The sequence below is a fragment of the Pelophylax lessonae genome (genome assembly GCF_965119305.1).
Source record: "Pelophylax lessonae genome assembly, chromosome: 7".
Classification (NCBI taxonomy): domain Eukaryota; kingdom Metazoa; phylum Chordata; class Amphibia; order Anura; family Ranidae; genus Pelophylax; species Pelophylax lessonae.
The window spans coordinates 277753325-277767472 of NC_138774.1; the positions used below are offsets into that span (position 1 = coordinate 277753325).

Sequence of the window (14148 nt, forward strand, 5' to 3'; positions counted from 1 at the left end):
TAAACTGAATGAGTTGTTTTACAAAGTGATTGTTTACAATCACTACGTTTTTTTTATAGGAAGATGATTGGTTCCTTCTAAGCTTGGTTTACTACATGATGTTGGCAAGTGTATTGGTCAAATTAAAATGTTGTTTCTTTCCAGGACGATCCTTTTAAAATCAAAAGTGGAGGGATGGTGGACATGAAAAAACTGAAAGACCTTGGAAAGGACAGGTAAGTCTTCTGCAAATATAAACTTCCTGGTATTTGGTCATTTAGTCCCAGTTCACACATGTGTACGATGACAGACATCGCATGTGATTCGGAGCGCACTGCTCTGCAGATCGCATGCGATGTCTGTGCGATGCAAATTCAGCCATACAGATTGTATGGCTGAATTGGGGTTGGATTCGGACCAAACTTGCACAGGACCCTTTTTTGGTCCGCACCAGAATCAGATCACACGGTATGCGATCCCATTCATGTCTGAACTGACAGTTGACACTGCGATATGCGAACTGATCTGGGGGTGTCTTTAACTTTGTATTGACACTAGTGATCGTCCGATATCCTTTTTATTAGCGATACCGATATTTTGGTCATCTCATATTGTCATTGGTTGATATTTTCGTATGTTAAAAATGTGTGTGTATGTATATATGTATGTATATGTACGTGTGCGTGTATGTGTATATATATATATATATGTATGTATATAGATAAATATATATATATATAATATGTGTGTGTGTGTGTGTGTGTGTGTGTATGTATATATATTACACACACACACACACACACACACACACACACACACATACACACATATATATATATAACAAGAGGGTCACTGGTTTGAATCCCAACCACGACACTACCTGCCTGGAGTTTGCATGTTCTCCCTGTGCCTGCGTGGGTTTCCTCCCACACTCCAAAGACATGCTGGTAGGTTAATTGGATCCTGTATGAAAATTGGCCCTACTATGTATGTACGTGAGTTAGGGACCTTAGATTGTAAGCTCCTTGAGGACAGGGACTGATGTGAATGTGCAATGTATATGTAAAGCGCTGCGTAAAATTTACAGCGCTATATAAGTACCTGAAATAAATAAATAATATAGGATATATATATATATATATATATATAATATAATTTTTTTTTTTATTATTTATTCATTTATTTATTTATTTTTATTTTTTTGACAGGTACTGTTGTTCAGGGATCTGGGGGTCTAAAACCCAAACCCCTCCTCTGCACTTAAAAGCATTCAAAACACCAAGTTTGGCTGTTTTGAATGCTGTCATTTTTTTAATCTGGTGCCGAGTACCCGGAAGTGATGTCATGACACCACTTCCGGGTTTTTACATGGAGACCCGATCAGAGCCGAATGCGACTTTGATCGGGTCTTCTCTTTGGTGGCTGTGCAGGCTGGTTGCCCGGGTCTCCAGTGGGACAGGAGACCCGGGCGAGGCGCGGAAGATGGCGGGAGGGGGGGGCATCCCCTCCCGCTCCTTGTAATGACAGCTGAGTGGCTTCTCAGCCGCATTGGTTGTCATTACAAGACAGCCAACCGTCGGCTATGGACGCCGGTACCGGGGTGATGCCTCTAGCTGCAGGCATCACTCCGGAACAAGCACTTTCCTGAAATATCGGCAATATTGGTAACCTCGGGGGCCGATTCCAATATTTTAAGGAAAGTACAGATCGGCCCCCAATATATTGGCTTTGCCGATAATCGGTCGATCGCTAATTGACACCCCCAGCGATTTGCATATGGCAGTGTGAACTGCCTGCGAGTTGAATGCGATGCGGGAACCCGGAGTGGATTCGCAGGGTTCCCGCATCGCATATATGAACCAGCACTTACTGTTTATGAGATGTGTGAAGCAATGTCACTTATCTTTTATAATGTTTTTTCTTCTTTAGGATTGGAGATGAAGAAGATCTGAACTTAGGCACATCGTTTTCAGCAGAGACTAACCGGCGGGATGAAGATGCTGATATGTAGGTTTGGGGTGGGGGTACAACATCCTTCACTTTGGATGGAGGTCTGCATTAATAAACCAATTAGGTGACAAGTTTATTTCAATGTTTTTTTCATTTAAATATCAGAATATTTAAATGTAAAAAACATTGAAATAAACTTGTCACCTAATTGGTTTATTAATGCAGACCTCCATCCAAAGTGCACAATCCAAATAAGTATATCTTGTCTGTTTTACCAACCTAAATATGTATCATTTTATTATGTTCGGAAACCAAAACTTTGGGGGGGTTTTGATCTCTTCATCCTTCACAGTGCTGAGTATTTTCTTCTACTGACCACTTTGTCACTACAGGACACGGTAGAGACACAGGGGTCAGTGAAAGGAACCACTGATCACTGTGGGGGACCCAGACGTTGACACTCCCGGAAGTGTTGGTTTCTGGAGATAACTTTAAGGGACAAGTAAAGCTATCCTTAAACCAATTGCAGACCAGCCGCCGTACCTCCTACTGCTGCGATCTGCTCTGTCCCACGAAACAACGTACCTGTACAGATGACACAAAATTGGGCAGGGCAATAACTGCACAGCATGAAGCAGATATCCTACAGAATGACCTGGACAAAATAACAGAGTGGGCAACGACATGGCAAATGAGGTTTAATGTGGAGAAGTGTAAGGTTTTTCACTTGGGGACTAAAAACATAAAAGCACAATACACGTTAGGAGGGGAACCCTTGGGGGAATCAAAAATGGAGAAAGATCTGGGAGTCGTGGTAGAAGATAGACTAAGCCAGGGATTCCTAAACTACGGTCCTGCAGTTGTTCAGGAACTACATTTCCAATCATGCCTAGTCATGTCTGTGAATGTCTGAGTTTTACCATGCCTCATGGGATGTGTAGTTCTGCAACAGCTGCAGGGCCGTAGTTTGGGAATCCCTGGACTAAGCAATAGCATGCAATGTCAAGCGGCAGCTGGCAAAGCCGGCAGAATATTAGCATGCATAAAGAAAGGGATGTATTCCAGAGATAAGTCTATAATCCTTCCACTTTATAAAACTCTGGTCCGACCGCATCTGGAGTATTCTGTCCAGTTCTGGTCGCCGGTCCTCAGGAGGGATGCGTTGGAGCTGGAGAGAGTCCAGAGAAGGGCAACTAAACTAATTAGGGGATTGGAGGACCTTAATTATGAAGAGCGTCTGCAATCGCTTGATTAATTCTCCCTGGAGAAGAGACACCTGAGAGGGGACATGATAGCAATTTATAAATATCTCAATGGTGATCTCAGCATAGAAAAAAAGCTATTGAGTCGAAAGGATTGCATGAGGACTCGAGGACATACAATGCGATTAGAGGAGAAGCGTTTTAACCTCAGGCAACATGGAGGGTTCTTTACTGTTAGGGCTACAAGATTGTGGAATTCTCTACCACAAGAGGTGGTTTCTGTGGGAAGTATGGTGGCTTTCAAAAGACTCTTAGACGTACATCTCAAGGATCAGAACATTCAGGGGGGTATGAGAGATGATTACGGCCACACACACCTACACAGGTTGAACTGGATGGACTATTCTCTTTATTCAATCTCACCTACTATGTAACTATGTAACCACCAAAAGAAAGCTCTATTTGTGAGAAAAAAAGGACATCAATTGTATTTGGGTACAGCGTCGCACGACTGCTCAATTTTCCGTTAAAGTAACGCAGTGCCGAATCGCAAAAAATGGCCTGGTCATTAAGGGGGTAAAACCTTCCAGGGCTGAAGTGGTTAAAGAGAGCGTGGGCATTCGGGACTCCACCCATGCGGCTGCATCATTAGTTCACAGAGCCTTGTGAATCGGTAAACTACAAGTACTGACAGCCTTTGCGGCTGTCGGCTTGTAGTTCTCAATGAATTAACTATCATGGTGCTGTTGAGCAGTGTGGTAGTTCCATGATTCTTCCTGTGCTGCCTTTTCTGACCTGTAATACTGCCTGGCTGTATGATGTGTGGGCAAACCGCTTACACTGACAGTGTGCAGGAGACCCGCATGGCGTCAGCTATGCCATGATCTCTGGTGCATTGCTTTCTAGGACCCTACAACCAAAATATGTATTTCTCTTGCGTCCTCCGACAGTCGCCGCCCATTCACACCGTCTTCACTAATGGGGTATTGCTTCCTCTCCGCAGGAGTTTCTAGGCATAAGACTTGTAAAAGAACAATTAATCTACATAGTCACACCCATGGGGGCTGTCCTTCTAGTCCAATACCCCCCTGCAATAGCCATCCCAACTCAGTTGGGGTTGTTTTCCCCTTGGTTATTTGTTTTCCTGGGTTGTTGCTCCTGTTGAGCCCTTTTTTGTTGCCCAGAAGGTTACCTTTCTGCTTATGTAAGGTTCCTTTCGCTGATGTGGGTACTGCGTTGCCTTTCTGAAGGGGGTAAAACCTTCCGGGGCTGAAGTGGTTAAAGAGAGCGTGGGCATGCGGGACTCCACCCATGCGGCTGCATCATTGGTTCATAGAACCTTGCTTTCCAGGACCCTACAACCAAAATATGTATTTCTCTTACGTCCTCCGACAGTCGCCGCCCATTCACACAGTCTTCACTAATGGGGTATTGCTTCCTCTCCGCAGGAGTTTCTAGGCATAAGACTTGTAAAAAAACAATTCATCTACAAAGTCACACCCATGGGGGCTGTCCTTCTAATCCAATACCCCACCCCTCATGTCTACACTGCTTTGGGACATCCCCATTAGTGAAGAGTGGGCGGCGACTGTCGGAGGACGTAAGAGAAAACTGAATTTTTTAAAATCTTACCGTAAAATTCCTTTCTCCGAGTCCTCCGACAGTCGCCGCCCCCGCCCCTCTTTTGGGTTTTTTTTCTACACTATTACTGCTTGTGACCAAACTGATTTGGGATGGCTATTGCAGGGGGGTATTGGACTAGAAGGACAGCCCCCATGGGTGTGACTATGTAGATGAATTGTTCTTTGACAAGTCTTCTGCCTAGAAACTCCTGCGGAGAGGAAGCAATACCCCATTAGTGAAGACTGTGTGAATGGGCGGCGACTGTCGGAGGACTCAGAGAAAGGAATTTTACGGTAAGATTTTACAAATTTTTTTAAAATCTTCTCTTCATTGGTATACAGTTACCGTATTTGCATGCTCATTGATTGATTGATAACTACAATTCTCTTTATGCTGAGTTTCTGCTCTGTGTCTTAACTTTACCGACTACTAATGCTACTATTGTTGATGTGATTTTAGGATGAAGTACATTGAGACTGAGCTAAAAAAGAGAAAGGGAATCATTGAGAATGAGGAGAAGAAGGTAAAGCCTAAGAGTGCAGAAGATTGTTTGTATGAGCTCCCGGATAGCATTAACGTCTCTTCTGCCAAGAAGACGGAGGAGATGTTATCCAACCAAATGCTGAGCGGAATCCCAGAGGTTGACTTGGGTATAGAGTAAGTATCATGGTCGCTTTGTAGTCCTTTTCAAATTGTTCAAAAGATAAGTCCTCTTGCAAAACACCTTAGCCCCTTTATTGTATCCAGGCCAATAAGGCAAGTTTGCACATACACACTTGATTTGTCTTCATTTCTTTTGCCGTCTCCTGTGATCTGTACTCATACCTCTCATCTAGTATAATTTTCTTGTTATAGTCGTGCGCAGACCGAGGTCTGTTTGCTTAGAGCACATATGTCAAAACACAAGGCCCGCAGGACGAATGGGGCCCTCCATGCCTTGTCATGTGACTCTCTCCCAGATTTGCAGCCAGGACATGGGAGGAACTTCATTCCACCACCTCCGGCTCTTGCCCTCTGCTCCTACTTCTAGCTGTCATTTGTAAATACAGAAGCCTGTATACAGCGTAGACCTCAGATCTAACAGATTGCTGCATGCACTTACAGTAGGGCACAGCGGGGACAGATCTCCAGAATCTAAGAGAAAGAATGATCTCCCCGCAAATACACAGGTAGTAGAGCCCATACACAGAGAGGTACTAGAGCCAGGCCAGGTAAGTGAAAGAGATGCAAGGAAGCTGCATGGGGGGGGTTGGGGTTACAAACTCAGTGCATCCCTAAACCCTGCACTGCGTAGACACCCCTGACCACTGCACTCTGTAAGTAACTCCCTCCTGAACGCTACTCTCTGTACGTAGCGCACTCCTGAACCTTGTACTCTACATAACATAGTCCTGAGCTCCTGCACATAATACATTCCTGAACTCTGCACTCTGCACTCTGTAAGTAACGCCCTCCTGAACCCTGCACTCTGTACATAGTGCACTCCTGAACCCTGCACTCTATACGTAGTGCACTCCTGAACCCTGCACTCTGTACATAGTGCACTCCTGAACCCTGCACTCTGTACATAGTGCACTCCTGAACCCTGCACTCTATACGTAGTGCACTCCTGAACCCTGCACTCTGTACGTAGTGCACTCCTGAACCCTGCACTCTGTACATAGTGCACTCCTGAACCCTGCACTCTGTACATAGTGCACTCCTGAACCCTGCACTCTGTACATAGTGCACTCCTGAACCCTGCACTCTGTACATAGTGCACTCCTGAACCCTGTACTCTACATAGCATAGTCCTGAACTCCTGCACATAATGCACTCCTGAACTCTACACTCTGTACGTAGCGCACTCCTGAACCTTTTACTCTGTACATAGCATAGTCCTGAACTCTGCACATAACTGCATTCCTGAACTGTGCACTCTGTATGTAACGCCCTCCTCAACCCTGCACTCTGTACGTAGTACACTCCTGAACCTTGTACTCTACATAGCATAGTCCTGAACTCTGCACTCTGTATGTAACGCCCTCCTCAACCCTACACTCTGTACATAGTGCACTCCTGAACCCTTCACTCTGTACGTAGTGCACTCCTGAACCCTTCACTCTGTACGTAGTGCACTCCTGAACCTTGTACTCTACATAGCATAGTCCTGAAGTCTGCACTCTGTATGTAACGCCCTCCTCAACCCTGCAATCTGTACGTAGTGCACTCCTGAATCTTGTACTCTACATAGCATAGTCCTGAACTCCTGCACATAATGCACTCCTGAACTCTACACTCTGTACGTAGCGCACTCCTGAACCTTTTACTCTGTACATAGCATAGTTCTGAACTCTGCACATAACTGCTCTGTACGTAGCGCACTCCAGATACAAACGGCCTTTTGAGGGTAACCATACTGCTCATGCGGCCCGCTATGAAATTGGGTTTGACACGCCTGGTTTAGAGAGTATATCAAAGGACATTGCCTTGCCATCATTCTCCTCCTCCAGCCCATCCCCTTTTAAGAAGCCTTTAAAGGCATGTGCTGTACAAAAAGGATGATTACAGGAAATGACGTTGAATCAACCAAATATGAGAAGCATAGTAACAATTATTCATAGAAATTCCATTATCCCTTTACTATGGGCTTATATTTATCTTCAAAGTACCTTCGACCATTTCATCTATGATGGTTTTCATTTCTGATTACTGTGCTTTTCTGGATGTTTTTTTAAATTCAGCTTTATGTTCTTTTTATTCTTTTTTTAGTGCAAAAATAAAGAATATCATCTTCACAGAGGAGGCTAAAGCCCGTTTATTGGCTGAGCAACAGAATAAAAAGAAGGACAAACAGACTTCCTTTGTACCTACCAACATGGCAGTCAACTATGTTCAGCACAATCGATGTAAGAGCAATAGCTGAAAACAGGGTGTTCAACGTACTTGGAGACAATCTCTGCTCTCATTTCTAAGCCCCCTGCCAGAACACACCAGTGAGCGCTCGCAGCCATTGGCTGTGAGCGGTGATCGGCTGCAGATTTTCCATCATGCTCGTTTGACAGAAGCCGGTCATGAGATCGGCTTCTGTCAAACAAGTAGTACACACGGGTCGAATGTCAGCCAGTGTCTACTGTACCAGCTGATTTAAGCTGATATTCAGCCGGTGTGTACGGGGCTTTAGTTGTGGTGGGTGCATTTGTTTTTATTTTAGACACGTACAGAAATGCAGTGTGAATGTTACTTCCTGTGTGCTGAAAAGAAAGCATAAACCTCTTGGGTAAGCTACTAGTCCCACCAGGTTTAAAGGGTAACTCCAGTTTCGTGGGGAAAAAAAAAATAAAGAAAAAACAATATAGCGTATACAATTGCGACACAAATCATATTGTAATTGAATGTTATTAAAAATGACCTTTCCTTTTCAATCTGCAGCCGCTGTCATTTTCTGAAAATGCAATGCAATATGGCCGCCTGGAGGTGTTCTGTACACAGAATGTATACTGACCACACCCCCAGAAACATTTCCTGCTTGTGTGATTGGCTCACCAATTTTCCCAGAAGTCTGCCTAAGATACCAATCAGATTTCTGGCATCCCCTGCAATAAAAATGTCATTTTTGGTGAGATCCTCCCAATAGGAACACGTCTAAAGGGATGCAGGCCCAGCAGATTTCCTCATTAGAGCCCTGCAGCTGCCACAGCTGATAGATAATTATGAAACCACTCCCATTAGACCCACTCAGCACAGAGGAACAAACAATGATTTCTTCAGAATAACAAAAGTTGGGAATCTGCAACAAAGTTTGTTAAAATCCCTGCAATGTACAGAGATCACCCAGAGGGGAATGTTTTTTTTTTTTTTTTTTTTTTTCTCAACAAAAATTGAGTTACGCTTTAAATTCCAGCCTGTGTGCTAACCATGGTTCGCTCCATAAATACAATGAATAAATGAGTGTAGACATGAAGGGACTGATAAGCTGCAATACATTACTTTTTTTGGGGGGTTTATATATGTTTTAAGTTGGTTGCTTCTATACATATATCCAATCTTTTGCACTTTGTAGATTTTTTTTTTAATCCATATACTTTTTTTCTTTTTCTATCCAGTTTACCAGGAGGACCTGAATACTCCCATAAGACGCCACAAAGAGGAACCCAAAGCCCGACCTCTCCGTGTAGGAGACACAGAGAAGCCAGAACCAGAGAGTAAGTACAACCTATGGGTAACACATGTAAAATCGCTATTTCCCTTTGTAAATGCGTTTTATTTAATCCAAGGCCTGCTCATAAATGAAGCGAGAAACATTTGTGGTGTTTGGTATACAGGAAGAAAAGACAAGCGCCACTCTAAGTGCAGTATGACTCTGTGTTTATTGGAAAAATCACCATACTGGGTACTCACATTTGCATGAACTAAAAACAGCAATGAATAAGCTCTCAAGGGCTCGGTATGTCCGAAAATCTAAGCGGAAAGGCACTGGTGTTCGCCGGAGATCCGTGTCTGATCGTGAGATCGGCGATATCCGGACCCTAGGGGACACTGCAGCGCCTCCGGCGGCGGACTTCCGGGTAGAGCGTGGACGTGATGACGTAGGCGACGCGTTGTCGGAGCTACGCTCCTTCCTCAGGCCTCTGAAACCGCCATCTTGGAGAAGGGCATTTTATAGGGAACAACCACTCAGCTCAGTGGTTGTTCCCTATAAAATGCCCTTCTCCAAGATGGCGGTTTCAGAGGCCTGAGGAAGGAGCGTAGCTCCGACAACGCGTCGCCTACGTCATCACGTCCACGCTCCACGCTCTACCCGGAAGTCCGCCGCCGGAGGCGCTGCAGTGTCCCCTAGGGTCCGGATATCGCCGATCTCACGATCAGACACGGATCTCCGGCGAACACCAGTGCCTTTCCGCTTAGATTTTCGGACATACCGAGCCCTTGAGAGCTTATTCATTGCTGTTTTTAGTTCATGCAAATGTGAGTACCCAGTATGGTGATTTTTCCAATAAACACAGAGTCATACTGCACTTAGAGTGGCGCTTGTCTTTTCTTCCAGTACCTGCAAGTTTATCTTCTTTCCTTGTGATCAAGCTGCCTTCAAGTTGCACAGACCAGTTGTTTTATGGACTTATGGACTTTTTTAGTAACCTCTTATGTTTGGTTCTGCCCTTCATGTTTCTATAGCATGTTTATTGAGGTTTGCCTCTAAATTCCTGTTGCGCCAGTACATCCCTGTTTCTCGTGTTTGGTATACAGTAGTTGTATAAGTCTCCATTCACACTAGTAGGATTTGTCAGGCGACTTGGTCAGCCTGACAAGTCACGCATCGTCGCGTCCCATAGTGTAGTACAGGGCCGGTTCTAATAGAAGCGACACAAGTCGCTCTGACTTAGAAAAAGGGTCCTGTACTACTTCAGGGCGACTTGCATAGACATTCATTTTATGAAGTCCGTGCAAGTCGCGCCGAAGTCGCGCTGCACGCGACTTCACAGTACCCCGAAGTATTTTTTCACATTTTAAAATGGAGCTAAATTTACCTTTCCTTCAAAGGTCCCTGTTTCTCACCATCATCTTCTCCTGGGTACCAGTATTTGGTCTTCTTCATTGGTCAGCGTGGGGTGCCGTTACTCCTGTGCATGCGCTGGAGTAAAGCTGGATTCACAGGATACAACTTTTGTTGTTAGATTTCCTTTAGATTTACCTTTTCTATGTAGTGCAAGGGCCTGCCTGACTGCATACAAATTGAAAGTGTTTAGATTTGTCCTCATATTATATGGTTTTGGTAAATCTAAACAAAAAAAATCTAAAGACAATTGTATAGTGTGTATGGCCCATTAGTCATCCTGGGCACACAGGGAACAGGCCAGCAATCTAAGCTGACCTGCACATGCACAGCTCAGTTTCTATGCCGGAGAGGGCAGCGAGCAGACATGTTTTCTTTTTTATTGGTGGTTTTTAATTGCAGAAGAAACCTTTCCTGCCTGCTATTTGTGACAGCGGAATTTTAGTTCAGCTTTGAGTTCTAACTTGTATATAAAGAGTACATCAAAAATGAATCTTTTATTTATCTTCCTATTATTTATCCTTAGAGTCTCCACCCAACCGCAAGCGTCCATCAAACGAAAAGGCCACGGATGATTATCATTATGAGAAGTTCAAGAAAATGAATAGGCGTTACTGAAATCTGCAGCAAGGATTATAGACTGTAAAACTTCCATACGTTGAGCAAAATTTGTTCTGTTTGTATTGGCCTTCTGGGGCCTATTTATAAAAGGGCAAATTTAGTATATGATGACGACAACGACAACCTAATTATTTTTTCAGAAAAATTACGTCACTCGTAACTCTCATTATTATTTTTTTTTTTGTGTGTTCTTCCCCTTTATGCACATTGCAGATTGCAACTTCCTATGTTGGCCCTTTCAACACAGGGAAACCCTTGGCAAAATGAGAACAGTTATTTGGCAACTGTCATAAATATAAAAGTGACTCAAAATGAATGAAATAAGCTAGAGCCATCTTTATTTTATTCTTCTTTAAATCACCATCATGTGTATTTGCTTGCACATTTCAAGCTACGCAAGCCTTTTTAGAAATCTATGGTTATACAATCCCTTACTTATGGTAGCATATGCCGTTAAGGCTATGAAAGACTTTTAACCCAAAATGCAAATGTTCTGCGACCTTGAGGCTGCTGTGAGTGAACAAGCGCTTTCTTTAATGGCAGCCTCATGTTGTCTGCTTTTGCATTTCGGGCTTATACATTCTCTTACTCATTGTAGCTTCAGGTTGTTCATTCTTACACATTACACAAGCTCTTAATCATAGTAGTCTCTGGCTTTTATGTGTTTCAGGCTATGCAAGCATTTACGAATAGCAGCCCAAGGTTTTCCATGCATTTGCATTTTGGGTTTATAAAATCCCTAATGCCTGGAAGCTTCACGTTGTCTGTGCTTTTGCATTTCAAAATACACTATATTGTCAAAAGTATTGGGACGCCTGCCTTTACATGCACATAACCTTTAATGGCATCCCAGTCTTAGTCCGTAGGGTTCAATATTGAGTTGGCCCACCCTTTGCAGCTATAGCAGCTTCAACTCTTCTGGGAAGGCCGTCCACAAGGTTTAGGAGTGTGTCTATGGGAATGTTTGACCGTTCTTCCAGAAGCGCATTTGTGAGGTCAGGCACTGTTGTTTGACAAGAAGACCTGACTCGCAGTCTCCACTCTAATTGATCCCAAAGGTCTTCTGTGGGGTTGAGGTCAAGCTCATCCATGTCTTTATGGACCTTGCTTTGTACACTGTTGCACAGTCATGTTGGAACAGGAAGGGACCATCCCCAAACTGTTCCCACAATGTTGGGAGCATTATATATTCCAAAAACTTTAATGGCATCCCAGTCTTAGTCCGTAGGGTTTTATATTGAGTTGGCCCACCCTTTGCAGCTATAACAGCTTCAACTCTTCTGGGAAGGCTGTCCACAAGGTTTAGAAGTGTGTCAATGGGAATGTTTGACCATTCTTCCAGAAGCGCATTTGTGAGGTGAGGCACTAATGTGGACGAGAAGGACTGGCTCGCAGTCTCTGCACTAATTAATCCCAAAGGTGTTCTATCGGGTTGAGGTCAGGATTCTGTGCAGGCCAGTCAAGTTCCTCCACCCGAACTCGCTCATCCATGTCTTTATGGATCTTGCTATGTGCACTGGTGTGCAGTCATGTTGGAACAGGAAGGGGCCATCCCCAAACTGTTCCCACAAAGTTTGGCGCATGATATTGTCCAAAATGTCTTGGTATGCTGATGCCTTAGGGAGTTCCCTCCACTGGAACTAAGGGGCCAAGTCCAACCATTGAAAAAGAACCCCACACCATAACCCCCCCCCCCCCCAAATGATTTGGATCAGTGCACAAAGCAAGACATGGATGAGCGAGTTTGGGGTGGAGGAAATTGATTGGCCTGCACAAAGTTCTGACCTCAACCCGATAGAACACCTTTGGGATGAATTAGTACGGAGACTGCGAGCCAGACCTTCTAGTCAACATCAGTGCCTGACCTCACAAATACGCTCCTGGAAGAATGGTGAAACATTCCCATAGACACACTCCTAAACCTTGTGGACGGCCTTCCCAGAAGAGTTGAAGCTGTTAAAGCTGCAAAGGGTGGGCCAACTCAATATTAAACCATACAGACTAAGACTGTGATGCCATTAAAGTTCATGTGCGTGTAAAGGCAGGCGTCCCAATACTTTTGATAATATAGTGTATGTAAGCCTTTGCTAATTGCAACCTCAGGTTGTCCATCTTTTGTGTTTAGGCTGTTCAAGCCTTTACTCATAGCAACCTCAGGTTGTTTGTGCTAATGTTTTTTGGGCTTATAGAACAAGCCCTTACTCATAACAGAAACTGTGTTGCCAGTTTTAACCGGGGATAATATAGAGATAAAGATGGATCCCTTAAAGTCGCACCTCAATGCAGACCCACTGGTCTTCCGCCAGGCCACACCCCCCATTTCCATGTGTGCCGCTCAGGCTATAGGGTAAAGCGATCCTATGTCCACCACTGTAAGTGCAGGCCAGGGAAGGAGCTTGTCTCGTCTCCAAACAACTGAGCAAAGGATGGATCCAATGAAGCCGCACATCAATGCAGACCCAATTGGAATGAATGGCCTGTCTCAGCCTGGGCTCCCGCCAGTCCACACCCCCAACCCATTCACTCCCCCTGCCATTCACTCCAATACCAATGGGTCTGCATTGATGTGTGGCTTCATGGGATCCATTCTTTGGTCCGCAGTTGTTTGGAGCCAAGACGAGCTTCTTCCCTGGCCGGCCCTCACAGTGGTGGACACAGGATTGCTTTCCCTTCTAGCCTGAGTGTCACACATTTTGCATTACCGGTTCACATAAAAATCGAGAGAGCTTTTTTATTCAAGCGGGAATATTGGTGTCTTTTGTTACACTCTATAAGGAATCTGCAGCTATGGTTTCTTCTTTGTCTCTGGCTTACGATGTGACCCATTCATAAAAGTTTCCTGGTGGGTTTTTATTTTTATTCTTTAGTCCAGAGTTATTTGTCACCCGTATAACCAAGCCCATCAAAGTATTGCTGTTTAAAAAGAATTATGCATCTATGTGACCTGTTTTCGTGGTCTACTGCATCTTTATGTAAGCTGTACATTTGTTCTATTTTAAATGTGATGCCACTAAAATAAATTATGGCTGGCAATGTTTTATCACAATTGATTTGTATAATCATTCATTTACTCAAATAGAACTAGTTAATATGGATATTGTGTACCTGCTTCTGTCCTCTACTGTTGTAGTGATTCCCTAGCTGTTTTTACTCCAAAAATTACTACTGTCTGCTGGGGTCCTCACACAACAAGTACCAAGGGCTGCAAATTGGGCACCAACGATTTTTTGTTTTCCAAAC

At 44.0% G+C, this 14148-nt stretch overlaps 1 protein-coding gene across 1 annotated transcript in view; it reads left to right on the forward strand.

Annotated features, from left to right (window-relative positions):
• Nucleotides 1-11007, forward strand: part of LOC309560960 (splicing factor C9orf78) — a 24818-nt gene extending 13811 nt beyond the window's left edge. The window contains exons 4-9 of the mRNA XM_082264658.1: nucleotides 145-215; nucleotides 1909-1986; nucleotides 5214-5411; nucleotides 7506-7642; nucleotides 8840-8938; nucleotides 10814-11007. Coding sequence (XP_082120784.1) covers nucleotides 145-215; nucleotides 1909-1986; nucleotides 5214-5411; nucleotides 7506-7642; nucleotides 8840-8938; nucleotides 10814-10905 — 675 coding nt within the window. The 3' untranslated portion in view covers nucleotides 10906-11007. The remainder of the gene's footprint in view (nucleotides 1-144; nucleotides 216-1908; nucleotides 1987-5213; nucleotides 5412-7505; nucleotides 7643-8839; nucleotides 8939-10813) is intronic.
• Nucleotides 11008-14148: the final 3141 nt, after the last annotated feature.